At 51.4% G+C, this 27,769-nt stretch overlaps 1 protein-coding gene across 6 annotated transcripts; it reads left to right on the forward strand.

Annotated features, from left to right (window-relative positions):
* Nucleotides 1–2,740: 2,740 nt before the first annotated feature.
* On the forward strand, nucleotides 2,741–27,560 carry CCDC61 (coiled-coil domain containing 61). 6 transcript variants are annotated; one of them, XM_033223744.1, is made up of 14 exons: nucleotides 2,741–2,794; nucleotides 11,211–11,369; nucleotides 11,654–11,736; nucleotides 14,277–14,434; nucleotides 16,151–16,312; nucleotides 23,929–24,139; nucleotides 24,244–24,326; nucleotides 24,951–25,120; nucleotides 25,215–25,290; nucleotides 25,609–25,748; nucleotides 25,920–25,998; nucleotides 26,175–26,232; nucleotides 27,021–27,093; nucleotides 27,234–27,560. In XM_033223744.1, exons 2-14 carry the CDS (start codon nucleotides 11,222–11,224, stop codon nucleotides 27,329–27,331), a joined length of 1,539 nt encoding a protein of 512 aa, XP_033079635.1. In that variant the 5' UTR covers nucleotides 2,741–2,794; nucleotides 11,211–11,221; the 3' UTR covers nucleotides 27,332–27,560. The 6 variants fall into 6 exon arrangements, 4 of the variants coding, with proteins under 4 accessions (XP_033079635.1, XP_033079637.1, XP_033079636.1 ...); XR_004440421.1 differs by lacking the exon at nucleotides 2,741–2,794 and adding an exon at nucleotides 7,345–7,933 and having other exon boundaries at nucleotides 24,210–24,326; XM_033223743.1 differs by lacking the exon at nucleotides 2,741–2,794 and adding an exon at nucleotides 7,358–7,933.
* The last annotated feature ends 209 nt before the right edge of the window (nucleotides 27,561–27,769 follow it).

The following is a 27,769-nucleotide window of genomic DNA, read 5'->3' on the forward strand; positions in this document are numbered from 1 at the left end:
AGCCTCTTCACTCTGCTTTATTTTCTCTGTAGCACTTATCACCCCAGACCTGGACATTTCTTTTTTCTTTTTTTTGAGATGGAGTCTCGCTTTGTGGCCCAGATGGAGCATAGTGGCCCGATCTCGGCTCACTGCAACCTCTGCCTCCCGGGTTCAAGCGATTCTCCTGCCTCAGCCTCCCAAGTAGCTGGGATTACAGGCATGCACCGCCATGCCCAGCTAAGTTTTGTATTTTTAGTAGAGACGGGGTTTTGCCATGTTGGCCAGGCTGGTCTTGAACTTCTGACATCAGGTGATCCGCCTGCCTTGACCTCCCAAAGTGTTGGGATTACAGGTGTGAGCCACCGCGCCTAGCCTATTTCTTTACTATATGCTATTGTTTGCCTTCCTTTCACTAGGGTATGATCTTTTCCTGTTTGTTACCAGATGTTTCTACTCCAGCACCCAGAAAAGTGCCTGGAACATAGCAGGTGCCCAATAAATGGCCTGACAAGTGAGTGAAGAAATAAGTTAAGAAATGAATTGAACTGCACTTACAGATGAAGAAAGTGAAGTTCCCAGAAGAGGCATGACTTGTGGGAGGTCTCACAGCTGGTAAGGGAAAGCCTTGAGATTCTAATCCATGTGCCTTTTTAAAAAAAATTGTTATTTATTTATTTTTTTCTTAGAAACATAGTCTTGCTCTGTCACTCAGGCTGGAGTGCAGGCATTTATGGGATTTAGCTAAGGGGAAGGTGAAGTGAGAATACATTAAGATTGGGCTTAGAGGGATTTTTTATGTGGGTCATAGATACTTCTTGGATACTTAAACCACCTGATTAGTTGTCATGGTGTAGAAATGGTTTCCCGGAATGCTTCTATTGTGTAAGGTACTAACTCACTAGATGCGAGGCCACAGCCTACTAATGGCATAAATGTGTCTTTTAGCAGCTCATTCCAGAAGCATCTGTGTAATAGAAGTGTCAAGAATTGAAAAGAAGACTACGTGGTGGCTCACACCTGTAATCCCAGCATTTTGGGAGGCTGAGGTGGGAGGATTGCTTGAGCTCAAGAGTTCAAGACCAGCCTGGGCAATATAGTGAAATCCTGTTTCTACTAAAAACAAATTAAAAAAAAAAATTAGCCAGACTTGATGGCGTGTGCCTGTAGTACCAGCTACAGGAAGGAAGGAGGCAGGCGGATCACTTCAGCTCAGGAGTTCAAGGCTGCAGTAAGCCATGAACATCCCACTGCTCTCCCGAAGAAGCGAGACCCTGTCTAAACAAACAAACCAATAAACAAAAAATTGAAAGCATTAAGGCAGAAATTAGTCTGTGGAAACATTTTCCAAAACATAGTTAATATATGAATGAAACTTTATGAAAGTTTTCCTTTTTCTTTTCTTTTTTTTCTTTTTTCTTTTTTTTTGAGATGGCATCTCACTCTGTTGCCCAGGCTGGCGTGCAGTGGCACGATCTTGGCTTACTGCAACCTCCGCCTCCCGAGTTCAAGCGATTCTCCTGCCTCAGTCTCCTGAGTAGCTGGGATTACAGGCGTTCGCCACTGCACCCAGCTAATTTTTTTGTATTTTTAGTAGAGACAAGGTTTCACCATGTTGGTCAGGCTGGTCTCGAACTCGTGACCTCGTGATTCACCTGCCGCGGCAAATCGCAAAGTGCTGGGATTACAGGCGTGAGCCACCGCGCCAGGCCAAAAGTTTTTCCAGATTTCCAAAAGATTTAGATAACATCACCAATACTGATTTGTGAAGCTGAAACTTGTTCTAAATTATAATCAATTTTTTAAAAGTTCCATCAACCACGCTAGAGGAAAGATAATTTACTTTTCTCTTTGTAGACAAGGATATTGTGAAACATGCAGCTGAAAAAGTAGGAAACGTCACAGAGGTGTGTCAGGCAGAAAATTAATAAAAACATTACGTTATCCTTTGGGATTTTGCAATGTTTGTGGTATTTGGCTCTTTTAAATATGTAATTTGTTATTATTTCATATTCTAAGTAAACTTTCATGTCATACAGTATTTTTTTTTCTTTAAACTTTGTTTTCCTTTCTTAAAGAGGTCTCTCCTCCCCCATCCCCGCGCTCAGTTCCTTTAGCTGGATCCTTCCAGTTCATGACTGATTGGTTTAAAATATGGGTCGTTCAAAAGCCGTGTGATCCCGGGCTAGTGGCTGTACCCCTCTGAGACAGTTTTCTTAGTGGTAAAATGGAAATCATGACAACTCTGCAGGGCTAATTATAAAGTTCAAGCAAGCCAAGGCCTGCAAAATGCTTAGTGCAAGTTTGGAATGCACCGAGCGATGACAAATCTCAATCTGTCTTTATGCTGAGACCACTCCCCAGTTTCCGGAGCCGCGGCCACTATCTCCCCAGGCTCATGCACACCCGGCTCTCCCTTCCAGGCCCTCCCCACCACGTGGGCGCGGCCTACTCTCCCTTAGCGGGTAATAAGCGGAGCCAAGGGGCTGCTTCCGGGATTCTTTCCCTTCCACTCTGGGGAACAACCCTTTTGTATGACTGGCAGGATTATTAACCAGTAGTGATTAGAGAAGAGCCCGACGGTAGGTGCTTCCCTCAAAATGGTTCGGAACTCCTCTTCAATGTTAGCCAATTGGAAGCTTTGGAGGGCGGGTTCTCCTCTGGGGCGGGACAGAGTGACGGGTGTCTCTTTTGGCTAATGGAAACTTGGCTGCTTGTAAGCCGTGACCAATCAGGAGCGAGAACGCCGGATCCTGGGGCGGGGCTGGAGCTTCGTCAGTTGAACCGCTCGCGAGGAGGGTTGCCAGTGGAGAAGGTGAGAGGCAGCGGGAGTGGCGGGTGCGCAGGCCGTGGTGGAGGTCTTGGGGGAGGGAGGGGTTCTCTCTGGGGAGAGTGGTCTGCGGTGGGCAGCTGACCCGGCCTTGTCGGAATCAGGAGGGAGGGTGCCCTTTAACAAGGGTAGGTGCTTGATGGAGGTGTTGTGAGACTGAGAGCAGCATGTGAGTTGGGGGTGATCTGTATATCGCAGGAGGGTCTTCAATGGGAAAAGTTGTAAAGCAGGAGACAGCAGATGGTAGAATATACAGATGCCCTTGAAATGCAGCGTGGCGATTTAGTAGGAGGTTTTAAGGCAGGGGGTCATAGCGCACTGTGATTTACAAGCTTTGATTTGGGTGAAAGTCGTGGGAAGAAAATATTGAGGAAGGGAGGGAAGGAGACCTCCAGGAATAAGGATGTACTTTAAAGAGATGTGAAGCCCTATTATGCCTGTGGCGTTTACTACGTGCTGTGCCCCTGCCAAGTGTTTTAGGTGAATTAACTCTTAAACTTACTCTGCTGATGGTTAAGAGTGTGGGCTCTGGCGTTGGGTTGAATCCCGAATTTGAATCCTGGCTCTGCCACTGATCTGTGGCTTTGGGCGAGTTGTTTAACTCTTCTGTGCCTCAGCTTCATCATCGGTAGAATGACCTCATCTCTGTCTATATACCATTGGCTAGCTTCACCCTCTTTATCTAATGAGAACTCCTAGCTGTGTATTTCCAGCCTGGATCTCTGCCCCGAACTCCAGACTCATACCATGGCCGACTCTTCTCTGTTTGGAAGTTCATCTGACATTCAGACATAAACTTGTCCCAAACCAAACTTGAGGTTGTTTCCGTTCAACCTCCAAACCCAGTTGGCGGCACATTCATCCTGCCAGGTACTAAAATCAAGAAGCTTGGAATGTTCTCTTTGTTTTGAGACAGAGTTTTGCTCTTGTTGCCCAGGCTGGAGTGCAATGGCGCCATCTCGGCTCACTGCAACCTCCACTTCCTGGGTTCAAGGGAATTACAGGCGCCCGCCAATTGTTTGTATTTTTAGTAGAGACAGGGTTTCACTAAGTTGGCCAGGCTGGTCTCGAACTCCTGACCTCAGGCGATCCACTCGCCTCAGCCTCCCACAGTGTTGGGATTACAGGTGTGAGCCATGGTGCCCGCCTAGCTTGGAGTGTTCTTCACTCCTTCCTTTTGTCTCACTTATATGTGGTCTAGCAGATCGCATTAGCTCTGTTTTCAAAACACATCCAGAATCCAACCATGCCTCACCAGCTCCTTTGCTACCACTCTGGCCTAAGTTGTCCCCTGCTCTTACCTGGTCTGTTGCAGTGGCCTTCCAGGTGGGCTCCCTGCCTCTCACTATTAGGGGGATCCTAGTAGAACAGAAGTCAGGTCAGGTTGCTCCTCTTTTCCAACCCTGTCCTGGCTCCCACCTTACACTGCAAAAGTGTTCACCATATCCACGAGGCCCCGATCTATTGGTTTCCTCCTCCTCCCTCCCCTCAACTCCCATCACCTCTCTCAGTCCCCTGGCTCACTCTGCTGCAGCCACCCTGGCCTCCTTGCTGTCCTTTGAACATAACGAACACACTGCCATCTCAGGGCCTTTGTACTCGCTGTCCCTGAACGCACTGCCACCTCAGGGCCTTTGTACTCGCTGTCCTCTCCTGAATCAGGTCTTCTCAGGTGTCTACGTGGCTTCTCCCACACCTCTTTCAGGTCTCCGTTCAGATGTCAGCTTCACAGTCAGGCACTTGTTGACTACTCAAGCTAAAATAACTCCTGTCACCGTGTGGCCCCTCACTTGGTTTTATTTTTGTTCATAACACAACTACCTGACATAGATTATTATTAGTATTATTTTTGAGACAGACTCTTGCTCGGTCACCCAGGCTTGAGTGCAGTGGCGCAATCTCAGCTCATGGTAGCCGTAGCCTCCACTTCCTGGGTTCAAGTGATTCTCCTGCCTCAGCCTCCCAACTAGCTGGGATTACAGGTGTATGCCACCATGCCCAGCTCATTTTTACATTTTTAGTAGAGACGGGATTTTGCCACGTTGGCCAGGGTGGTCTCGAACTCCTGACCTCAGTTGATCCGCCCAGCTCAGCCTCCCAAAGTGCTGGGATTACAGGCGTGAGCCACAGCACCGGGCCTAGTATTATTATTATTATTATTATTTTTTTTTTTTTTTGAGATGGAGTCTTGCTCTGTCGCCCAGGCTGGAGTGCAGTGGTGTGATCTTAGCTCACTGCAAGCTCTGCCTCCCAGGTTCACGCCATTCTCCTGCCTCACCCTCCTGAGTAGCTGGGACTACAAGCACCTGCCACCATGCCCGGCTAATTTTTTGTATTTTAGTAGAGACGGGGTTTCACTGCGTTAGCCAGGATGATCTCGATCTCCTGACCTCGTGATCTGCCCGTCTTGGCCTCCCAAAGTGCTGGGATTACAGGCGTGAGCCACCGCGCCCAGCTTATTATTATTTTTTGAGATGGAGTCTCCCTCTGTCACCCAGGCTGGAGTGCAGTGCCACCATCTCAGCTCACTCAACCTATACCTCCCAGGTTCAAGTGATTCTCCTGTTTCAGCCTCCCAAGTAGCTGGAACTACAGGCGTACACCACCATGCCTGGCTATTTTTTGTAATTTTAGTAAAGATGCCGTTTCACTATCTTGGTCAGACTGGTTTCAAACTCCTGACCTCAAGTGATCTGCCCTCCTCAGCCTCCCAAAGTGCTGGGATTACAGGCGTGAGCCACCGCGCCTGGCCCTCACATCAATTATTGTTGGTTTATATCCACTGGGCTTCTTGGACCTCCCCACTAGAGTGTCTGACTCCATGTGAATATGGAACCTGGCACCTAGAAGAGCACATGGTGTTTAAAAAGTGTTGCTTCTCCTGTGCCATCCTCACCATCCTTTGGGGTCTCCCTGTGGTATGGGGCAGGGTTGCTAAACTAGGAGGGTCCTGTGTGGGGTGGTGGGGTCAGAGGTGGGGAAATAAACTGGACAGATTGTGGTGCCCAAGGGCAGAAGGAACCTTTAGTGTCTGAAGGAACTTGGAGGAAATGCAGATTCCTGGGCCCACCCCCAGGGTTTCTGCTTGTGTATGGTTGGGACTTGACCTAGGAAGCTGCATTTTCTTTTTTCTTTTTTTTTTTTTTTGAGACGGAGTCTTGCTCTGTCGCCCAGGCTGGAGTGCAGTGGCCGGATCCCAGCTCACTGCAAGCTCCGCCTCCCGGGTTCACGCCATTCTCCTGCCTCAGCCTCCCGAGTAGCTGGGACTACAGGCGCCCGCCACCTCGCCCGGCTAGTTTTTTGTATTTTTTAGTAGAGATGGGGTTTCACCGTGTTAGCCAGTATGGTCTCGATCTCCTGATCTCGTGATCAGGAGATCTCGGCCTCCCAAAGTGCTAGGATTACAGGCTTGAGCCACCGCGCCCGGCCTGGAAGCTGCATTTTCATAAGCACTTGTGGTAAGGATTATGTTCCTTGGCCATCACGGTGAGAAACACTGTTAGGCTGGTTCAGAGTTTGCTGGGGCCACTGTGGTGATTGAGACACCTCCTGACCCAGCCTGGGTGTCAGGGAGGGCTTCCTGCAGTGCAGAAGAGGGGATTGGAGCTGAGACCTGGAGGATGACAGGGAATGAGCTGAGGGGAGAAAACCTTGGCTGTATCCCCACTGCCTAGAACCCCATTTCCTGGCATCTCCCATTAAGTTCACAAGCAGTCCCTGAAGATACAAGATTGATTAAAATGGCTCTGCCCTCACGGGCTCCTGGGCTGTCAGATAATCAACAGATCACACAGATGGTAACAGGGAGTGCCAAACACTGTTTGAAGCACCTTATATACATTAAATAATTTAATTCCACAACAACCGTATAAGGTAGGAGCTCTTATTATCCCACTTTACTGATGGGGGAAGACCCAGAGAGGGCAAGTGCTTTGCCCAAGGACACATGAAGGATAAAGGCAGCTGGAATCTGAACTCAGAAGTACCCAGCGTGCAGCATGTGCTATGCTTAAGGTGTGAGGCTGCTTTTGGGTTAGTTCTGGGAGGAAACCGGAGATGGTCAGGGTAGGGTAGCTGGGTAAGGGGAAGGAGGACAAATGTTTCTGTCCTTCTTTGTGGGATCCTAGACAAGCCTCAGTTTTATCCTCTGTATAATGGGGATGGTCATAATACCTACCAGAGAGCAGAATTTAGGGTGAGTCATTCACTGGGTTAGTAAGTGTGCATGGTTCTTATCTAAGGCAAAACGCCTTTGAGAGACAGTGGGAGAGGGAGTCTGGGTGCCCCAGGGGGAACTGGGGTGCCGCAGTGTGCACTGTAGAGATTTCATTGCTTGGTTCCCCAGAGGGCTTTTCTGTCTCTACATTCCATGGGGACAATGTGGAAGGCTTTGGTCTGTATTCCGGGGCAGTGAAGGGGTAGTTCTATCCATCCTCAATTCACCCACGTGGTGGGGAGGTGAGGTCAGAATGGGATCGGGAAGGGGGTGAATGTGGGGTGGAGGTCTGCTGCAGGGGAGAGCCCAGCTAGGGTATGGCTGGGCTGGAATATATGTTGATGGTGGTGGGGAGCTGCAGAGTGTGAGGAAACAGCCGTCAGGTGGGGGCTGCCAAGGGCAGTGATTTGCCCATGTCTGGTATGGGAGGTAGTGATGTAAATTTGTCTTTGGTGAGCGCAGCGTGGAGAGTCTTCAGCTCTGGCCCCGAGGTAAAAGCTGTGAAATCTGTGAGCTATCCGGGGAGAGCCATTTGGAAGGTGGAGCCAGGGGTGGTGATGTAACACTGGAGAGGAAAGGGGTCATCCTAGTGAATGATGAGAGGGAGAGACCTGGGGGCTGAAACACTGAGTTTAAGTGTGCCAGCGCCGTGATGTCATGAGGCCCGAGAACTGGGTCAGGTGTGTGGGCCAGGATGGGGCCTGGGGGGCAGCCGCACAGTGCTCGCAGGGATGGGGTGGTGACGTCATGGGTTGGTGAGGGCGGGGCCTCAAAGGCACCGCTGGGATGCGTGAGGTCAGGAAGGAGGCAGAGGCTGAGAAGAGGAGCTGGGAGAGGCTCAGGACTGGAATGAAATCAGCCACCAGGATGAGCCACTGGTCATTCCGAAGCAAGGATGGAGGATGCAGGTAGAGGGACAGGGTCAGCGGCGAGAGGGGAGAGGGGGCTCAGGGTCTGGGAATCCTAGAAGTGGGGGCGGTGGTGGGGTCAGTGGGGAGGAGGGGTTGTTCAGAGAGGGCTCTCCAAAGGGAAGAGAAGTGGAAAATGTGTGTGGGGGTGGAGTGGGGGTGGGGGGTGGGGTTACAAGCAATTTGGGAGGGAACAGAATCCAGGTGAAATATGGGGGTGATGGAATACAGGCTGAAAGTGGGGTGTGTGGAGCAGAACCTTGAGCAAATATGCGGGAAGAATGCAGGTGGAATAGCGGGGTGCATTGAAGTTCAATATGCGGGAGCCCTAGGAGACCATGGTTGGCTGGTGTAGGGAAGAGAGTGCGGCTGCCTCCCTGCTCCCAAATCTGGGAGAGCAGGATGGAATGAAGGGGCTTTGGACGGGAGAGAGGGGGCTGCTTTCTGGGGAATGTAGCATGAGGGTTGGGCTGGAATATGTGGAGTGGGAGGTTCTGCAGAGAAGAGGGGAGGGGGAGCCCAGAATTCCGTGGCCATCTGGGGGACAAGTGACGGGCAGCTGGGGTCAAGGAGGCCATGTGGAGCGGGCACGGGTGTGGGATTTATTCCATCAGCAGTTACTGAGCCCTTAGGATATGCCTAGAGGAGGGGATGGGGCCGGGCAGCGGGTGAAGTTTGTGGAGGTGAGAGAGGTGTAAGTGTGCAAGGGGACTTGAGTTTAGGCAGAGTATTGGGGGCTCCATGTCTGGCATGAGGGCGGGGTGGAGGCTAAGGATAAGGCAGTGGGATGCCGAAAGGGGCTGGTCTTCGCGGGGTGGATATGGGGGGTTTCTGCCGGGCAGTGGGGAAGGGGGAGTTGGCGGCGGGGATGCGGTGTGGCGCGCCCCCTTCCTCTGTGTGGTCTCCTCCCGGGAGTTGGGGACCACGAGTGGGGGCGGTGATGCTGTGCGGCCCCTCAGGTGTTCAGTTGCGTGGGTGCCTCCTACGCCTTGGTAACCCGGCGGCGTCGCCGCTGATTGGTTCTGGGAGCCGTAGGGGGTCGGGTTGATGGGCGGGGTTTAGGACACCCAGTGGGGCAGGGCCAGCTCTGCCACTCACTGCATTGGGATCAGGGGATGTGGGATATGTTGAAACGTGCAGCAATTTGTTTGCAGCGAGATCGACATTATTATTTTTTATTTATTTGTTTTTTTTCTGAGACAGAATCTTGCTCTGTCACCCAGGCTGGAGTGCAAGGGCACGACGGCGTGCAGCAACCTCCGCCTCATGGGTTCAAGCGATTCTCCCGTCTCAGCCTCCCGAGTAGCTGGGATTACAGGTGCCTGCCACCATGCCCAGCTAATTTTTGTATTTTTAGTAGAGACGAGGTTTCACCATGTTGGCGAGGCCGGTCTCAAGCTCCTGACCTCAAATGATCCGCCCGCCTTGGCCTCCTAAAAGTGCTGGGAGCCACCGCACCCGGCGGAGATAGAAATTATTAAACTGGGCCGGGCGCGGTGGCTCAAGCCTGTAATCCCAGCACTTTGGGAGGCCGAGACGGGCGGATCACGAGGTCAGAAGATCGAGACTATCCTGGCTAACAAGATGAAACCCCGTCTCTACTAAAAAATACAAAAAACTAGCCGGGCGAAGTGGTGGGCGCCTGTAGTCCCAGCTACTCGGGAGGCTGAGGCAGGAGAATGGCTTAAACCCAGGAGGCGGAGCTTGCAGTGAGCTGAGATTGCGCCACTGCACTCCAGCCTGGGCGACAGAGCGAGACTCCGTCTCAAAAAAAAAAAAAAGGAAATTATTAACCTAGACTTATGAACCACCAGAGAATGAAAGCACAATTGCCAGAGTGTGAATTTTCCAGGGGAAGGGGGTCCCCGAATTCATCAGCCTTTCCAAAGCACTCTTCTCCCAAATGAAGTTAAGAGCTGTGATCTAGAGAGGTGTCTGTCAGCATGTCTAGGGCCCAGGCCATTGCTCTTGGGCCTCTGAGAAAAGACTCAGGAGCTTGAGATGGGCCTGGCGGATGGTAATTTGGGAGCCCCTGAAATGAACTTGCAAAAGGTTGTGGGATTGTTCATTTATCTGCGGAAGGCTCAGAAATTTCATTAGATTCTCAAAGGCTCAAGGACTCTAAAAAGGTTAAAAATCCCTTACCTGGAGTTTCAGGGATCATCTTTTTTTGCCTCACAATATTATATTTTCTGATATTAAACTTTATTTTATTTTACTTTTTGAGATGGAGTCTCTCTCTGTTCAGGCTGGAGTGCAGTGGCATGATCTCGGCTCACTGCAACCTCCACCTCCTGGCTTCAAGCGATTCTCCTGCCTCAGCCTCCGGAGTAGCTGGGATTACAGGCATGGGGCACCACACCTAGCTAATTTTTTTGTATTTTTAGTAGAGACGGGGTTTCATCATTGTTGACCAGGCTGGTCTGGAACTCCTGACCTCATGATCCACCCGCCTTGGCCTCCCAAAGTACTGGAATTACAGGCGTGAGCCACTGCACCTGACCTGCTCTGACCCCCTTTTAAAAGCTTGGCTCATCCTACTCCAATACCCCCATCCCTCTTTCCAGCTTGACTTTTCTCCAAAATGTTTGCTGAGTGAATGAATGAATGAATGAATGAATGAATAATAAATATATAATGATTATAAGACTTAATAAAGTAATACTAATATTAATCATGATTCTTTTGTTGGCAATCATGTATTTCTTCCTTTCTTTTCTTAACTGAGTTGGGGTCTCACTCTGTCACCCAGACTGGAGTGCAGTGGCAAGGTCACAGCTCACTGCAACCTCTGCCTCCAGCCTCCCAAGTAGCTGGGACCACAGGCACACACCACCACACCTGGCAATCTTTTTGTATTTTTAGTAGAAATGGGGTTTCACCACATTGCCCAGGCTGGTCTTGAACTCTTGAGTTCAAGCGATCCTCCTGCCTTAGCCTCCCAAAGTGCTGGGATACCAGGTGTCAGCCACCGCGCCTGGCTTGGCAATCATGTATTTCTAGTATCCAGCATGTGTTGGACACAGCAGCCTGCAGGTCATAGTACCAAGTGCTTTTATACATATTGCCCAGTGTCATCCTCACAACAAGTCCATGAGGTTGGTGCCATTGTTATACCCATTTTCCAGATGAGGAAACTGAGGCACAGAGAGGTGAATTCGCTTTCCCAGGATGCCACAGCTGGTAAATGATGGAGCCAGGATATGAGGCCTGGCCTTCCAACTCATGAGCCTGGGCTCTCAACTCCTCTGGGTTTCTCTCTCATCCCCTTCTCCAGCAACCTTGATCATGGACCAGCCAGCCGGCCTGCAGGTGGACTACGTCTTCCGGGGTGTGGAGCATGCCGTGCGGGTGATGGTTTCTGGGCAGGTGCTGGAGCTGGAGGTGGAGGACCGGATGACGGCTGACCAGTGGCGGGGCGAGTTCGATGCTGGCTGTGAGTGTGCCTGCCTGGGGTGGGCTCACTTTTCCTCTCCTGGGATCAGCTTCTCCCAGAAGATGAGGCCACCCTGAATCCTGCCCACCTGCCTCTTCTATGTGGTTATAATACCCACCAGAGAGCAGAATTTAGCTCCAGAAGCTCTCCAGTGTGGGGAGGGATGTAAGTCTTGTTGCTCAAGCCAGAGACACTGGAATTGGGTAGAGTTGGAGAGCTTAGATGCATTGCCCTGGGTCTGGGCAAGCCGTCAGACCTCAGGAGAGACTTTTCTCCCCACCCAGTCATTGAAGATTTGACTCACAAGACAGGGAACTTCAAACAATTCAACATCTTCTGTCATATGCTGGAGTCAGCCCTCACTCAGGTAGGGCCCGGGTTGGCGGGTGCGTGTGGGAGGCGGCTTCTATCTTCCAGATTCCTGGGGGGTTGATGCCCATCTGATGTATGTCAGACCCTCTCCCTCTTCTTTCATTGTGGGAAGAGGGCGATCGTTTTCTTTTGCCAAATGTAAATGGTTCATTTTGAATTTAATGATAGTTATTCTCATGTAGAAAATTCAGGTCACAGAGAAATACAAAGAAGAAAGTAAAAATCACTCCATCCCTAATACTCGCTTATGTTAATATTTTGGTGAAAATCACTCCAGCCATTTCTCCATGTCTCTATTTGTTTCCAAATACCTGTGTGTGTGTGTGTGTGTGTGTGTGTGTGTGTATGTATTTGCAGACCTGTAATTATATATAGTTTATAGATTTTCCAAGGTATTCTGCAACCTGCTTGTTTTTGTTTGTTTGTTTATTTGTTTTTTTGAGATGGAGTCTCGCTCTTGTTGCCCAGGCTGGAGTGCAGTGGTGGGATCTCAGCTCACTGCAGCCTCCGCCTCCCAGGTTCAAGTGATTCTCCTGCCTCAGCCTCCTGAGTAGCTGGAATTACAGGCGCATGCCACCATGCCTGGCTAATTTGTTGTATTTTTAGTAGAGATGGGGTTTCACCATGTTGACTAGGCTGGTCTGGAACTCGTGACATCAGGTGATCCACCTACCTTGGCCTCCCAAAGTGTTGCAATTACAGGCATGAACCACTGTGCCCGGCCTAAAAGTAATAATCGGGGGAAAAAAAGAAGGTTAGAACTTAGAGTGACAGGGTTGAGTGGTATTTAGATATCTTTTTTCTTTCTTTCTTTTTCTTTTTTTTTTTTTGAGGCAGAGTTTTTCTTGGTTTCCCAGGCTCAGTGGCACAGTCTTAGCTCACTACAACCTCCGCCTCTTGGGTTCAAGTGATTCTCATGCCTCAGCCTCCCAAGTAGCTGGGACTATAGGCGTGCCTACCATGCCCGGCTAATTTTTGTATTTATTTATTTTTTTTTGAGACATCGTTTCTGTCGCCGAGGCTTGAGTGCAGTGGCATGATAGTGGCTCATTGCAACCTCTGTCTCCCAGATTCAAGCAATTCTTGTACTTCAGCCTTCCGAGTAGCTGGAATTACAGGCATGTGCCATCATGCCCGGCTATTTTTGTATTTTTGGTAGAGACGGGGTTTTGCCATCTTGGCCAGGCTGGTCTTGAATTCCTGGCCTCAAGTGATCCACCTGCCTCGACCTCCCAAAGTGCTGGGATTACAGGTGTGAGCCACCGCGCCTGGCCTGGACAAGCGATAGTTTCTTGAAGGTTAGTTGCAGTGTGGAATCTGCATCCTCATCAGTGAACTTTTTGTATTGTTACATTAAATTCCACTGGCTTATCTTGCATTTTGCATGGATCTTTTTTTTACCTGTGGATGACTTTGTAACGTCATGCATTGGTCATTTGGAAAATATTGGTTCACTAAGTTGTGCAGATTTTTCAAATGTTGACACATTGCCTTATATAATATCCAGAAGTCACATTTGTTAATATACTCAGTGATCTCCCCAGGAAAGTCTGTGAACACCAAGAAGCTATCAAACACCCAGTGGAAGATACAAGTTTTCCAAAATTCTAATTTTAAGTGGAAAGCTTGAATTTTGTTATTGGCAAGACATTCTGTTAGCTGTTTCTCTTGAAGTGACAGGCTGACTTTGTTCATTTTTGAGAAAATGTCTGCCAGATAGCCCGAGTCTAAATAACCATAGTTTTGTCTGTCAGTCTTTTTTTTTTTTTTTCAAGTAAAAACAGTGTTCCATGAAAAACGGCTAATTTAGCTCAAAACTCAGATGCAGAATCCCTTTTTCCTGAGACCATCGTCATACTTTGGCATGCACAGAAGTACTTGATATGTACTTCCCATTTTCTTGCACAACATAATAAAGAGATGTGTCCTCTAGGAGCTAGATTCAATAAAATTAATAATTTTCACTGCTTCATCGAGAACATTCCGATGTTTCATTTCCTGTGTTTTATGGTTGATTTGCTTATTTACTTGTTTGTTTATTTCTCTTGCCCAGCCCCCCACTGAGACTGGGGAGATACAATAACCTCCAGTGCCATTCAGTGCCAGGGGCTTGATTTCTGCTAAGGCACCAGCAGTTTTTCCCACCATTGCTTTTGTACCATTTGCACACATGTCAACACAGTGCAAAAGACAAATGACGTCTTTGTATTATTATGAAAGTAGCTTTGACCTCAGTGGAGATCCCTGAAAGGGTCTCAGGGACCCCCCCAGGGATCTGGAGACAGCACTCGGAGAGTCACAGGTCTAAGCTGTTCTCTGTGGTTGAGCATTTAGGTTCTTTCTGGTTTCTTCCTTTGATGAAGTCCTTGTGTCTGCCCTGGGACGGGGCCATGTTGATCACCAGCCTTCGCGTAGGAAATCCTAGCCCGCCTAGAAAACAGGAAGGGCTGTGGCCCAGGTGTGTGCTAGGTGCCCGCAGTGTGGTGTGGTGTGGTGGCGGGTGCCGTGGCAGCTCCTCCTCTCCTCTCCTGACAGAGTAGTGAGTCAGTCACCCTGGACCTGCTGACCTACACAGACCTAGAGTCCCTGCGGAACCGCAAGATGGGGGGCCGCCCAGGCCCCTTGGCCCCCAGATCGGCCCAGCTCAACTCCAAGCGCTACCTGATCCTCATCTACTCTGTGGAGTTTGACAGGTGGGCAGAAGGGACTGGCTCCAGGGCCAGGCTGGTGGGCGGGGTGGGAGAGCATGTGGGTGGATCTTAGGAAGTCCTGGCACCCAGGCAAGGTGACATTGGTTAAGCCTTGCCTTGGGAATCTCACCTGTTGGGATTCGTATCATTTAGTATTGTGTTTGGCTACAAGTAGCAGAATAACCATCCCCAGTACCCTAAACGAACAATACATCACATAACAAGATGTCTAGGTAGGTGGCTGCCACCTGTGCAGCAGTTCCACTAGGGACTCAAGCTCTTTCTTTTTTTTTTTCCCCTTTACCATCGTTAATGTCTTGGCTTTTTTTTTTTTTTTTGAGACAGTGTCTCACTGTGTCACCCAGGGTGGAGTGCAGTGGTGCAATCTTGGCTCACCGCAACCTCTGCCTCCCAGGTTCAAGCAGTTCTTGTGCCTCAGCCTCCAGAGTAGCTGGGACTATAGGAGCCCACAACTGCGCCTGGCTAATTTTTGTATTTTTTTTTCTGAGACAGAGTCTCGCTCTGTCGCCCAGGCTGGAGTGCAGTGGTGTGATCTCGGCTCACTGCAAACTCCGCCTCCTGGGTTCATGCCATTCTCCTGCCTCAGCCTCCCGAGCAGCTGGGATTACAGGTGCCTGCCACCACGCCTGGCTATTTTTTTTTTTTTTTGTATTTTTAGTAGAGACGGGGTTTCACCGTATTAGCCAGGATGGGCTCGATCTTCTGACCTCGTGATCCGCCCGCCTCAGCCTCCCAAAGTGCTGGGATTACAGGCGTGAGCCACTGCGCCCAGCCAATTTTTGTATTTTTAGTAGAGACGGGGTTTCGTCATGTTGCCCAGGCTGGTCTCGAACTCCTGGCCTTAAGTGATCCTCCCGCCTCAGCCTCTCAAAAGCACTGGGATTACAGGCATGAGCCACTGTGCCCAGCTTGGCCTTTTGACTTCATCTTTATCTCTTCATGGCCACAAAATAGCTGCTGGATCCTCCAGACATTGCGTCTATATCAAGGCAGGAAGAAGAGGGACAGGGCTGAGTTTATTAATTGCATCTGCTGTTTTTATCAGAAAAAGAAACGTGTTCCCAGAAGACTCCCAACAGATTTCCTGTAATGTGTGGCCAGAAGTGGTCACATGCAAGGGATGCTGGGAAAATGAATAGCTGGCTTTCTAGCCTTTATAGGGGGAGGCAGCAAGGAAGTTGGGAATGGCAGTTGTGTAGCTGGGTGACTGTGTCTGCCCCATGTGTTGGTAACCACTGGATTTCTTAGTGGGAAGTTACCAATCCTCTGTGAATAGCATCTCATGAGGCTGTTAATCACAATGGCCCACCTTTCCCCAGCCAAGCCAGGGTCACCCAGGCCAGGCCAACCAGAATCCCCCACTGTGGCCTCTGAATTAGGATTGTGTTTGGCTGCAAGTAACATGATACCAGCATTCCCTTCATCAGCAGTGTGCGACAAGGAAGTTCCCCCAGACTACACCAGGGCTGCCAATCCCAGTGGTTTCCAAATTGTTGTATAAGAGACTTTCAGAGGTAGTGACTGGTACAAGGGGTCTGGGGACAGGAAAGGGCCTTGAGGATGTGCCCATGACCCTCTAGGATGGTGCAGTTTTTGGAACTGTGTGTTCTCACATTCTGTGGCTCTTAGAGGCTGGTGTTTACCCTCAGGTGCATTCTTGGCCTCTGAGATGCCACGGTTCTAATCCCCCCTCCTCAGGATTCACTACCCGCTGCCCCTCCCGTACCAGGGCAAGCCAGACCCCGTGGTTCTGCAGGGCATCATCCGGTCACTGAAGGAGGAACTGGGCCGCCTGCAAGGGCTGGACGGCCAGAACACTCGGGACACCCGGGAGAGTGAGATCTGGCACCTGCGGGAGCAGTGAGTCTCAGAGGGGTGGGCAACTGGGGTGGGTGGGAGCCCTGGAGCCCTCCCATCATGCACTGCAGGGCCCATGCTTGGCCCTGTGAGGAGGATGACTGTCCTTTACCCACCATGTATTTATTCTTTTTTTTTTTGAGACAGAGTCTTACTCTGTTGCCCAGACTGGAGTGTAGTGGTGCGATCTTGGCTCACTGCAGCTTCCTACTCCTGGGTTCAAGCCATTCTCCTTCCTCAGCCTCCCAAAGAGCTGGGATTACAGGCACGTGCCACCATGTCCAGCTAATTTTTGTATTTTTAGTAGAGAAGGGGTTTTGCCCTGTTGGTCGGGCTGATCTCAAACTCCTGGCCTCAAGTGATCTGCCTGCGTTGGCCTCCCAAAGTGCTGGGATTACAAGCATGAGCCACTGCACGTGGCCTCTGAGCCCCTCTTCTGTACCTTTGGGCTGGGTGGTGCTGGGGACATAGCAGTGACCAAGACTATCTTGGCACTGCCCTCCTGGGACTGTCAGTCCAGGGAAGGAGGCAGATGTGTTTGCAGACAGTGAAGGCTCAGAGTGGGTGGGGTACCTGACCCTGCCTGCTATGGGAGGGGTGTTCTTGGCAAAGGGAGCAGCATGTGCAAGGGTCGGGAGGTCGAGCTCTACGTAGGTGAATCCACCTTCACAGGGTGCCCCTTCTGTGCTAGCCCCCTCCCTGCCACTCACGTGGTGCCCAGCCCTGGGGGAGATAGGTGCTAAGTATATAACAACCTGAGTATATCATTACAGACGGAGATGCCTGGGGCAGGAAAGGGAGCCTGTGCCATGCGAGGCTGTCACAGGACTCCACTGGGGTGTGGGGTGGGTCAGGCACAGGGGCTGGGGAAGTGTTGTAGGCAGAGGGAACAGCCTGGGCAAAGTCCTTGTGTTAGATGGGAATGCGGTGAGAACAAGGGAATAAATGAAGTGAAAGAAGCAAAGGTTTTTGGCGTATATATTCATGCCTGCCATGTGCTCGGTTCTATTGGGGAGGTGAATCTGGGGCTTGATCGCTACCGGGGAGAGGCCTGGCTCATTGTGGACTAATAATATTTTTAGTAATAATAACACCAGTAACTAATGTTTATGGAACATTTAACTGTATGCCAGGGCTGCTCTGTGCTTTATGATTGAATTCATTTTATCCTCACAGCCGCGCTACAAGGTAGGCACTGCTATTATCACCATTTGACAGAGGCCCAGAGAAGTTAGGGACCTTGGTGCAGGTCACACAGTGGGTAATATGGCTAGGCTGGACCTTAGATCCAGGCAGCCAGCGCCGAGCCTCTGTTTTTTCCCCAGCTGTTTGCACTGTTTGTGGCTGCAAGCCCAGGACAGAGCTCTAAGTGCTGACCTGGAGGACCAGTCCTTATGGGAGCTCACGGGGCTGGAGAACCCCGCCGGTCTTCGGAGGAGCTCGCCTGTGTACTGCTGGGCCGAGGAAGGCCGCAGTGGGGAGGCCAGAATTTATCCTCAGGATCTGCTCTCAGTCTGTGTGTGTGTGTGTGTGTGTGTGTGTATGTGTGTGTGTGTGTGTGTGTGCAGTGGGGAGGTCAGAATTTATCCTCAGGATCTGCTCTCAGGCTGTGTGTGTGTGTGTGTGTGTGTGTGTGTGTGTGTGCGCGCGCGCGCGCGCGCGCGCTGTCTCAGGCTGTGTGTGTGTGTTTCTAGGTTTGTTTCTGGATGTGTGTTTCCCAAGATGGCCACAAGATGGCGCCCTCCACCCTTTGGAACCAACCACGGGAGCCTTGAGATCCCACCGGTGCTCAGTGGCTTATCTTCCTCTTCCCAGCCAGGAATTAGGGAGTTTGGAAAGGTTCTGAGATTTATTCCTTCATTCAGCCAACATTTATGGAGTTCATGCTGTGCCAGGCACACTGCCCGACACTGGTTAATGTTTATTATGCTAGACATGGTCTAAGCACTGTGAATAGATTCTTACAGCCTAACAGGCTGGCATTCTTATTATCGTCCCTCTTCGCAGATGAGAAAAGATGGCCTGAGGCTCAGAGATGTGAAGTGAAACTGCCCAGGGCCACCCAGCTTGTTAACAAGTGGAATAGAGTTGAATGCAGTGCGCCTGGCCATGCAGCCTGGGGTCCTGTGCAGTGAACCAGACAGGTGGAGGCTCTGCCCCCAGAAAGGTGGGATCCACATGGGAAACGGACACTCCTCTACATGCCAGGTCTGCCAGGGTTGGTGCTAGGATGGAAAGGTACAGAGGGCTGCGAGAGCGGAGAACGTCAGGGGCAAGTAGGCTTCCCGGATGAGTGGAGTGGTTTTTGCCAGGAGAAGAAGGAGAGAAGGTTCTGGGAGGTGAGAACTGCATCTGGCTGGAGCCTATGGGAAAGGGAGGCAGGAGGTGAGGAAGGGAGAAGTCAGGTGGGCAGGGGCTGAATAGAAAGGAAAGCTCCTTGTTGGAGAGTGTGGGGAACCACAGATTTTAAGAAGGATTTGTTAGGAAAAATTCCAAGCACCACAAAAGTAAACAGTAGTATAATTTGCACGTACTTGTCCCCCAGCTTCAACAGTTACCCACGTTTGCCCATCTTGTTTGATGTACTGCCACCCCCTGCCCTGTAGCAAATCCCAGTCTTCGTATCTCCTCTGTAAAAGCTTCAGTGTGTATCTTTAACATATAAGGATATAAGTGCTGTCATCATGTCCAACAACATTAACAAAAATTCCATCATGTCATCTGAAACCCATTGCGTATGCGTTCACACTTACGCTTCTCTGATCATCTCTCAAGTGTCTTTTTTGCAAGTGGTTTGAATTCGTCCTGTATCTAAATATGGCTGCACATTGCAGTTTGTTGAGGTCTTTCTTTTCTTTTTTTTTTTCAGTCTTGCTCTGTTGCCCAGGCTGGAGTGTGGTGGTATGATCTTGGCTCGCTGTATCCTTGACTTCCTGGGCTCAAGCGATTCTCCCACCTCAGCCTCCTTAGTAGATGGGACTACAGGCACATGCCATCATGCCCAGCTAATTTTCATATATATATATTTTTTATAGAGACAGGGTTTGCCCATGTTGCCCAGGCTGGTCTTGAACTCCTGAATTCAAGCCATCCACCTGCCTCGGCCCCCCAAAGTGCTGGGATTACACGCATGAGCCACTGAGCTTGGCTGATGTATTTCTTAAATCTCTTTTAATTTATATCCCCCTCACCACTTTTCATGCTACTTATTTGTGGAAGAAATCAGGTTATTTGTCCTGTAGAGTTTTGCGGTCTAGATTTTGCTGAAATTCTCCCTAGCAAGCATACTCAGATGGAAAAATGAAAAATAGATTTTGCTGATTATATCGCCATGGTGTGTTTAATGTCTTCCTCTGTCCCCTGTACTTGCAGTGAAGTGGTGGCTAACCCTATATAGGTTTAATCATATGTCGGGTAGGTTTTGGCAAGATGCCTCCTTTGGTGGTGTTGAGACTGATGGTTTCAGCTGTTGAGAGCTGGCTCCCTCTTTTATAAAGTTCTCTTCCGCCTTTCAGCCAGTGCAGTGGTTCATTCTGGATATGCATTCAAATTGCCCGGGAGCTTTAAAAAATACCAGTGCCCTGGCTGCCCTGTAGATTCACCATTTATTTTTATTTTTATTTTTATTTTTGAAACGGAGTCTCACTCTGTTGCCCAGGCTGGAGTGCAGTGGCCGGATCTCAGCTCACTGCAAGCTCCACCTCCCGGGTTCACACCATTCTCCTGCCTCAGCCTCCCAAGTAGCTGGGACTACAGACACCCGCCACCTCGCCCGGCTAGTTTTTTATATTTTTTAGTAGAGACGGGGTTTCACCGTGTTAGCCAGGATGGTCTCGATCTCCTGAGCTCGTGATCCGCCCATCTCGGCCTCCCAAAGTGCTGGGATTACAGGCTTGAGCCACCGCGCCCGGCCTCTTTTTATTTTTTTGAGACCGAGTCTTGCTCTGTCACCCAGGCTGGAGTGCAGTGGCGTGATCTTGGCTCACTGCAACCTCTGTCTCCTGGGTTCAGGCAATTCTCCTGCCTCAGCCTCCCGAGTAGTTGGGATTACAGGCATGTGCCACCATACCCGGCTAATTTTTGTATTTTTAGTAGAGACGGGGTTTCACTGTGTTAGCCAGGCTGATCTCAAACTCCCGACCTCAAGTGATCCACCTGTCTCGGCCTCCTAAAGTGTTGGAATTACAGGCGTGAGCCTCCGCGCTCGGCCTATTTTTCTGTTTTTAAAAATTCTGTGAGCAGTGAGGAGTTCCAGGGCAGGCCCTGACTGCTCCAGACACACCATTTACACCTGAATCTCTGGGATGGGACCCCTCCCTCCTGCCCAAGAGTCCCACTACTTTACTACTTAACTTTCCTATTGTGAAATATAATACGTCCCAAAGAGTATAAAATATAAATGTACAGTTTCACAAATTATCATAAAACCGGGGCCCATGTAACAACTACCCAGGTTAAGAAATCCAGGCCGGGCACGGTGGCTCACGCCTGTAATCCCAGCACTTTGGGAGGCCGAGGTGGGCGGATCACCTGAGGTCAGGAGTTCGAGACTAGCCTGGCCAACATGGTGAAACACTGTCTCTACTAAAAATACAAAAATTTAGCTGGGCAGAGTGCGCATGCCTGTAGCCCTAGCTACGCGGGAGGCTGAGACGGGAGAATCACTTGAACCCAGGTTCAAGGTTGCAGTGAGCCGCGATCAGCCTGGTGTGACAGAGGGAGACTCTGTCTGAAAGAAAAAAAAAAAAAGGAAAGTAGTCATTTTCCGGTAGCCTCTGCATGTCTTTTTCCAGGAGAGGCCCTCTTGCTCTAACCATGCTCCCAAATGTACCTAATCTCACTCATTTGATTTGCTTATGGTTTTGCCAGCTGAAATACGCATCCCTAAACGATACAGTTTAGTTGTATCTCTTTTTGCACTTAATTTAATTTAATTTATTTTTAAGAGAGAGAATCTCACCCTATCGCCCAGGCTGGAGTGCAGTAGTACAGTAGTGCAGTCACGGCTCACTGTCACCTCAGACTCCTGAGTTCAAACAACCTTCCTGCCTCAGCCTTCCCAGTAGCTGGGACTACAGACACATGGCACCATGCCAAGCTAATTTTTTTTTTTTTTTTTGAGACGAAGTCTTGTTCTGTCACCCAAGCTGGAGTGCAGTGGCACCATGTCAGCTCACTGCAACCTCTGCCCTCTGCCTCCTGGGTTCAAGCGATCTCCTGCCTCAGCCTCCTGAGTAGCTGGGATTACAGGTGCTCGCCACCAGACCTGGCTAATTTTTTTTTTGTATTTTTAGTAGAGAGGGGGTTTCACCATATTGTCCAGGCTGGTCTTGAACTTCTGACCTCAGGTGATCTGCCTGCCTCCGCCTCCCAAAGTGCTGGGATAACAGGCATGAGCCACTGTGCCTGGCCGCAAGCTAAGTTTTGTAGAGATGGGGATTTGCCCAGGCAAGTGTCAAACTCTTAGGCTCAAGCTATCTGTCTGCCTTGGCCTTCCAAAGTGCTGGAATTACAAGTGTGAACCACCACACCTGACCTACTTATATGTCTTTTCTTGTGATGAAAATCTTAGTTTCTAGGGATAATAACATATTTATTTGCTTTATCTTAAACAATATCAGTGTAATTACTAATAATTGAATTTTGAATGAAGTTTACGATTTCCAGGGCCGGGTGCAGTGGCTCATGCCTGTAATCCCAGCACACTGGGAGGCTGAGGCAGGTGGATCACCTGAGGTCAGGAGTTTGAGACCATTCTGGCCAACATGGTGAAACCCCTTCTCTACTAAAAATACAAAAATTAGTCGGGGGTGGTGGTGGGCACCTGTAATCCCAGCTACTTGGGAGGCTGAGGCAGGAGAATCGCTTGAACCTGGGAGGCAGAAGTTGCAGTGAGCTGAGATCGTGCCACTGCACTCCAGCCTGGGTGACAGAGCAAGACTCCGTCTCAAAAAAGAAAAAAAAGATTTCCTCATAGTTCTTTTTGGCCTTAGGCTATGTCCCACTTGCTCAAATGATGTGTTTTAGTTACCTCCTATAATTCTCCAATGTGCCACCAACTTTGATATAGAGTCAGGTGTGTTAGGGCCAGTTTCTTTTAAAATTTTTGGGATGGCATTTGTTAAAATTTAATTAATTAATTTATATAAATTTTTTTTTTTTTTTTTTTTTTTTTTTTTTTTGAGATAGAGCCAGGCTACAGTGCTGTGGCCAGATCTCACCTCACTGCAAGCTCCGCCTCCGGGTTTACGCCATTCTCCTGCCACAGCCTCCCGGGTAGCTGGGACTACAGGCGCCCGCCACCTCGCCCAGCTAGTTTTTTGTAGTTTTTAGTAGAGACGGGGTTTCACCGTGTTAGCCAGGATGGTCTCGATCTCCTGACCTCATGATCCGCCCATCTCGGCCTTATAAAATATTTTTATAGTTCCAAAGTCAAAACTGAAAAAGAGGGTACATTCAGAGAGGTCCAATTTCTTTAAAAAATTTTTTTAAAAAATTATCTTTACTTCTGACTTTCTTTATTTTTTTGAGATATGGTCTTGCTTTGTCTCCCAGGCTGGACAGCAGTGGCACAATCTCAGCTCACTGCACAGTCTGCCTTCTGAGTTCAAGTGATTCTCGTGCCTCAACCTCCTGAGTAGCTGGGATCACAGGCATGTGACACTACATCAGGCTAAGTTTTGTGTTTTTAGTAGACGGGGTTTCGTCATATTGGCCAGGTTGGTCTTGAACTCCTAGCTTCAAGTGATCCACCTGCCTTGGCCTCCCAAAGTGCTGAGATTACAGGCATGAGCCACTTTGTCCAGCCAGAGAGGTCCAATTTCTGTTCATTTCCCACTTCCCCATAAATAATCCTTTCCCCCCATAGATTTTGGTTTATTCTATTATATATTTTGAAAATATAAACATGTAATTTATAATTCTCGTTTCTTTTACGAAAAGGGACATTCTGAACATACTGTCTGCACCATACTGTGTCACAGCAGTCACTCGGTTACAGGACGTAGAGATCCTCTACTTTCCTCTTTATAGTTTTGTGCGACTCAGTTGAGTAGATGTATTAGAAATTCAGTTAGTTCTGTTTTGACGTACATTTTGGTTATTTCTACTCTTTTGCTATTACAGATTGTGCTGCAATGAATAATAGCCTTGTGTATACACTTTCTTAAGGAAGGGTTTTGAGCATGGTAGTTACCTGATCAAATTTGTATTGCAGAGGATTTCGTGACTGGGAGACTGGCCTGGAGAGGTGGGAGGAGGAGGGAGGCAGTGCTAGGCTTTCAGGGTGTGGACAGAGGGATGAAATCGTTTAGAATTGGAACTCACATGGCTGTGTTCCCACTCCTTCACCCGCACCAGGGGAGGAGTGTGTGTGTGTTCTGTGCGTGGTGGGGTCATGTCCTCTTCGTGGGGTGGATGGGGGTGATGTGACCACATCCCTCCTCACACGTCGATAGGGGAGATGATAGGAGCCTGCCCCCCCCCATGGGGGCAGTTGAGAGTGATGGAGCCCTGTTCCCCCTTCTGGGGGGGTGAAATGATGAGGCGTCCCACCCCCATGGAGTAGTGGGAATGGGGCCATGCCTCTCTCTCCAGCGCTCTCTCCCCGTCTTCCCCAGGGTGTCGCGCCTGGCATCCGAGAAGCGGGAGCTGGAGGTGCAGCTGGGCCGATCGCGCGAGGAGGCGCTGGCCGGGCGCGCGGCGCGCCAGGAGGCCGAGGCGCTGCGCGGGCTGGTGCGCGGGCTGGAGCTGGAGCTGCGGCAGGAGCGCGGGCTCGGGCACAGGGTGGCCGGCCGTCGCGGCCAGGATTGTCGCCGTCTGGCCAAGGAGGTGAGCAGCGGGTGCCCGGGAGCGGCCAGCGAGGCGCGGACCTCGGCCTCAGCCTGAGCCTCGGCCTCAGCCTGGACCTCCGCGCCTCTCTCCCCTCCCGGCAGCTCGAGGAGGCGAAGGCATCGGAGCGGAGCCTGCGCGCCCGGCTAAAGACGCTGACCAGCGAGCTGGCATTGTACAAGAGGGGGTGAGAGGCTAGGCCTGCGGCGCGCTGGGGCAGATGGGCGGGGCCTGAGAGGGGGTGGAGCGTGAGGAGGCGGAGCATGAGGGCGGCGGGGCGGGGCCAGGTAGGGTGGAGGGGGCGGGGCTGAAGGGGAGGAGGGGCTTAGCGGACCCCGTCTGGAGGCCAGACGGGATTCCTGTGCGGTGGTTAGAAGGTGGACCCGGGCTGTGCGGAGATGCGCAGGCTTGGGGCGGCGTTCAGGAGGGACTGGGAAAGGGATCGGGCCCTGGGGTCTCCCGGTGCGAAAGGGTGCGGCGCAGCAGGTGGGATCAGGGTGAGGTCTGCTGGCATTTATGGGGTGGGTGGTGGAAAATTGGGAAGGGTTTCCGGGGAGTTGTGGAAGACTCCGGAAAGAAGGGTCTGGTGAAGGGGGTGTGTTGAAAGGATGTAGGGAAATGACAGAGGGGTATTTTAGGAGTTTGGGTGTGGTCTGGGGGAGGATATCGGGAGGGTCGTGGGCCCAGGAGTGCAAGTCTAGGAGCTGATGGGGTAGGCCTGAGGGTTCGGAGAAGGTGCGGTCGGGGAGGAGTCTCTAGATTGAGTTTGTCGGGGCTGGCGGGAAGCTGACAGCTGCCCCTGTGGTTTCAGGAGGCGGACTCCGCCGGTGCAGCCGTCCCCGGCGCGGGAGGACCGGGCCTCATCGTCCCGGGAGCGCTCCACGTCGCGAGGCCGCGGCGCCGCGCGCTCCTCATCCCGGGAGAGCGGCCGCGGAAGCCGGGGTCGGGGCCGCCCTGCGCGCCCCTCGCCCTCGCCCACAGGTCTGTGCCCCTGCCCTGCGGTGGGGAGGGGACGCACTGGCGCTGCCAAGGCCCGTCGCGGGACCCAGCCGCCTCCTCTCCCACGTCGTCCTAGGTGGTCGCGCGCTCCGCTTCGACCCCACGGCCTTTGTGAAAGCCAAGGAAAGGAAGCAGAGAGAGATCAAGATGAAGTCAGTGCCCCTTCCTCCCTCACCTGCCCCTGTCCCTGGCCCTTGCCCGCTCCCGGGCGCTCATCTCTCCACGCCACCATCAGTCCCCATCTCCTTCCACCTGCTCGCTTCTCGCCGGATACCCCGCCTGCTTTGCCTGCTCCGCCTGCTGTGCCTTCTGTCCGTCCCACCTCCTCGTCTGTGTTTCCGCATGCTTTCTGCGCCTAGGCTTGTCACCTTGGGCGGTCGCCGGCGTGGCTGTGACCTTTAGGGGCGCAGCGATACCCTTGCCCGCAGGAGTTGGGCGTACAGGCCAGCGTCTCCTTTCTTTTTTCCCAGGCAGCAGCAGCGGAACCGATTAGGCAGTGGGGGAAGCGGGGACGGTCCGTCCGTCTCCTGGTCTCGCCAGACACGGCCCCCTGCTCTCGTGACTGGCCGAGGGGACGCCCCTAACCGCTCCCGAAACCGCAGCTCCTCAGGTAACCGGCCTGGAGCTCGGGGCCGCGGGGCTAGGCGGAACTGCCCGGGGGTGGGAGGCACTGGGCGGGGCCGGCGAGCCGGGCGGGGCGGGGCTGGGTGGGCTGGGAGGGCTGGGAAGCACTGGGTGGGGCCAGCGAGGGCCAGAGCTCACGCCCTCCGTCTCCCTCTAGTGGATAGTTTCCGCAGCCGCTGCTCGTCTGCCAGCTCCTGCAGCGATTTGGAGGATTTCTCTGAGTCGCTCTCCAGAGGGTAAAACTTGGACATGGGAAAAGGATCACCTCAAAAGGGTTTCTGGAGAGACTATAAACAGTCTTTTTTAGGGAAATTGGGTGATGGAGCCTAGGGGCCTTGAAACCACGAAGGTCGGGGAGGTGGGAATACTAGAGCCTCCGCACCACTGGTCCTTGGTTACTCCTTTTTCTCAGGGGTCACCGCCGCCGTGGAAAGCCTCCCGGCCCAACGCCCTGGAGTGGGTCAAATACGGTGAGTAGAAGGGGTAACGTAAACCGCTGGAACACAGCTGTCCTCATTTGCTGTGATTCCTTCCTGGGGATCAGGGGCAGAGGCGACTCTGAATGTCTGTGGCAACAGGGCTTTTTTTGTGTAAGAGTGGGTCTCGCTCTGTCCTTCAGGCTGGGGTGCAGTGGGGCAATTGTAGCTCACAGCAGCCTTTAACTCCTGGGCTCAAGAGACCCTCCCACCTCGGCCTACGGAGTAGCTGGGACTAGGCTTTTTTTTGGGGGGCGGGGGAGGGTGAAGTTGAGACAGGATAAGGGGGTAGTATTGTCTTTTTATGTTGCCCAGGCTGATCTGGAACTCCTGGCCTCAAGCCATCCTTAGCCTCCCACAGCACTGGAGTTACAGGCTGGGCCAGCGCACCTGGCCTGGGAACAGCACGTTTTGAGAACATTAGATTGGAGAAGGAATAATGAGGGGCATGTGATACTCTTTAGGGCTTTGGCTTCTCACTGTCAGGTCTTGAAACCTGACTCCTTCTCTTACCAGCTGTATGATTCAAGACAGTTCTTTAGCCTCTCAGTACCTTAGTTTTTGTTTATCAGTTAACCAGGGATGGTAATGGCATCACCTCACATGTGAGGTGAAGGCTCTGTGAGGACATTAGGAGGTTATTTTGCATATAATGAATACCCAGTAGATGTCAGGCCTTATTTTTCGCCAAGGTCCTTAGGCTCAGGATTTCCAGTGGGATTTAGGGGGACAGGAATAGAGGGACGGTGGCTGACCCCCTTTGGTACCTTCCTCATCACCAGAAGTCCACCCCCGTGGAACGCAGCCACCATCAGAAATCTCTGGCCAACTCTGGGGGCTGGGTCCCCATCAAAGGTGAGCCTGGGACTCCACATCCCCTCTCCCAGCCCCAGGACCTGTTGGAATGGTAGTGGGGGCAGTGGTATATTAGGCCCAGGAACTCCCTGGGGCTTCAGGACCCTCACAGCCCCCCATACCCCCACCTGCTCTCACAGAGTACAGCTCGGACCACCAGGCGGCTGACATGGCCGAAATAGACGCACGCCTGAAGGCCTTGCAGGAGTACATGAACCGACTGGATATGCGGTCATGATGTGGAGAAGGGGTACTTGCCCCTCCATTCCCCACCCACTTGCTGGGTATGGCGTGGGGGGTGGGGCCAGGGTGGCCTCCAGCCCTGCCCAGGCCCTGCCCTGGCCCCGCCCCTCCTGCTGTGTCTGTGGTCTCAGGTGTGTGAGGCTCTGACCCTGCCCTCTCCCCAGGCAGTGCATGCTGGGAAGGAGGATGTGTGCATTTTGTAAATAAACATATTTGCCCTGGGGGCCCCTCAGCTTATGACTAAAGGGTGAGGGTGGAGTGGGGAGAAATGTGGAGGAAGAGAAATTAGGGGGTATAACTGGGAGCTGTGTGTGCCTCAGAGGCAGATTGGGACTCAGGCCTAGGTAAAGCTTGTACACTCTCTAAACAGTGCAAGGGCAGACCTGGGAGGAGTAGTGAGCAGCCTGTCCCCAAAGGAGTTCAAGCAAAGGTT

Source organism: Trachypithecus francoisi, unplaced genomic scaffold (assembly GCF_009764315.1).
Source record: "Trachypithecus francoisi isolate TF-2019V2 unplaced genomic scaffold, Tfra_2.0 Lachesis_group12, whole genome shotgun sequence".
Lineage (NCBI taxonomy): Eukaryota > Metazoa > Chordata > Mammalia > Primates > Cercopithecidae > Trachypithecus > Trachypithecus francoisi.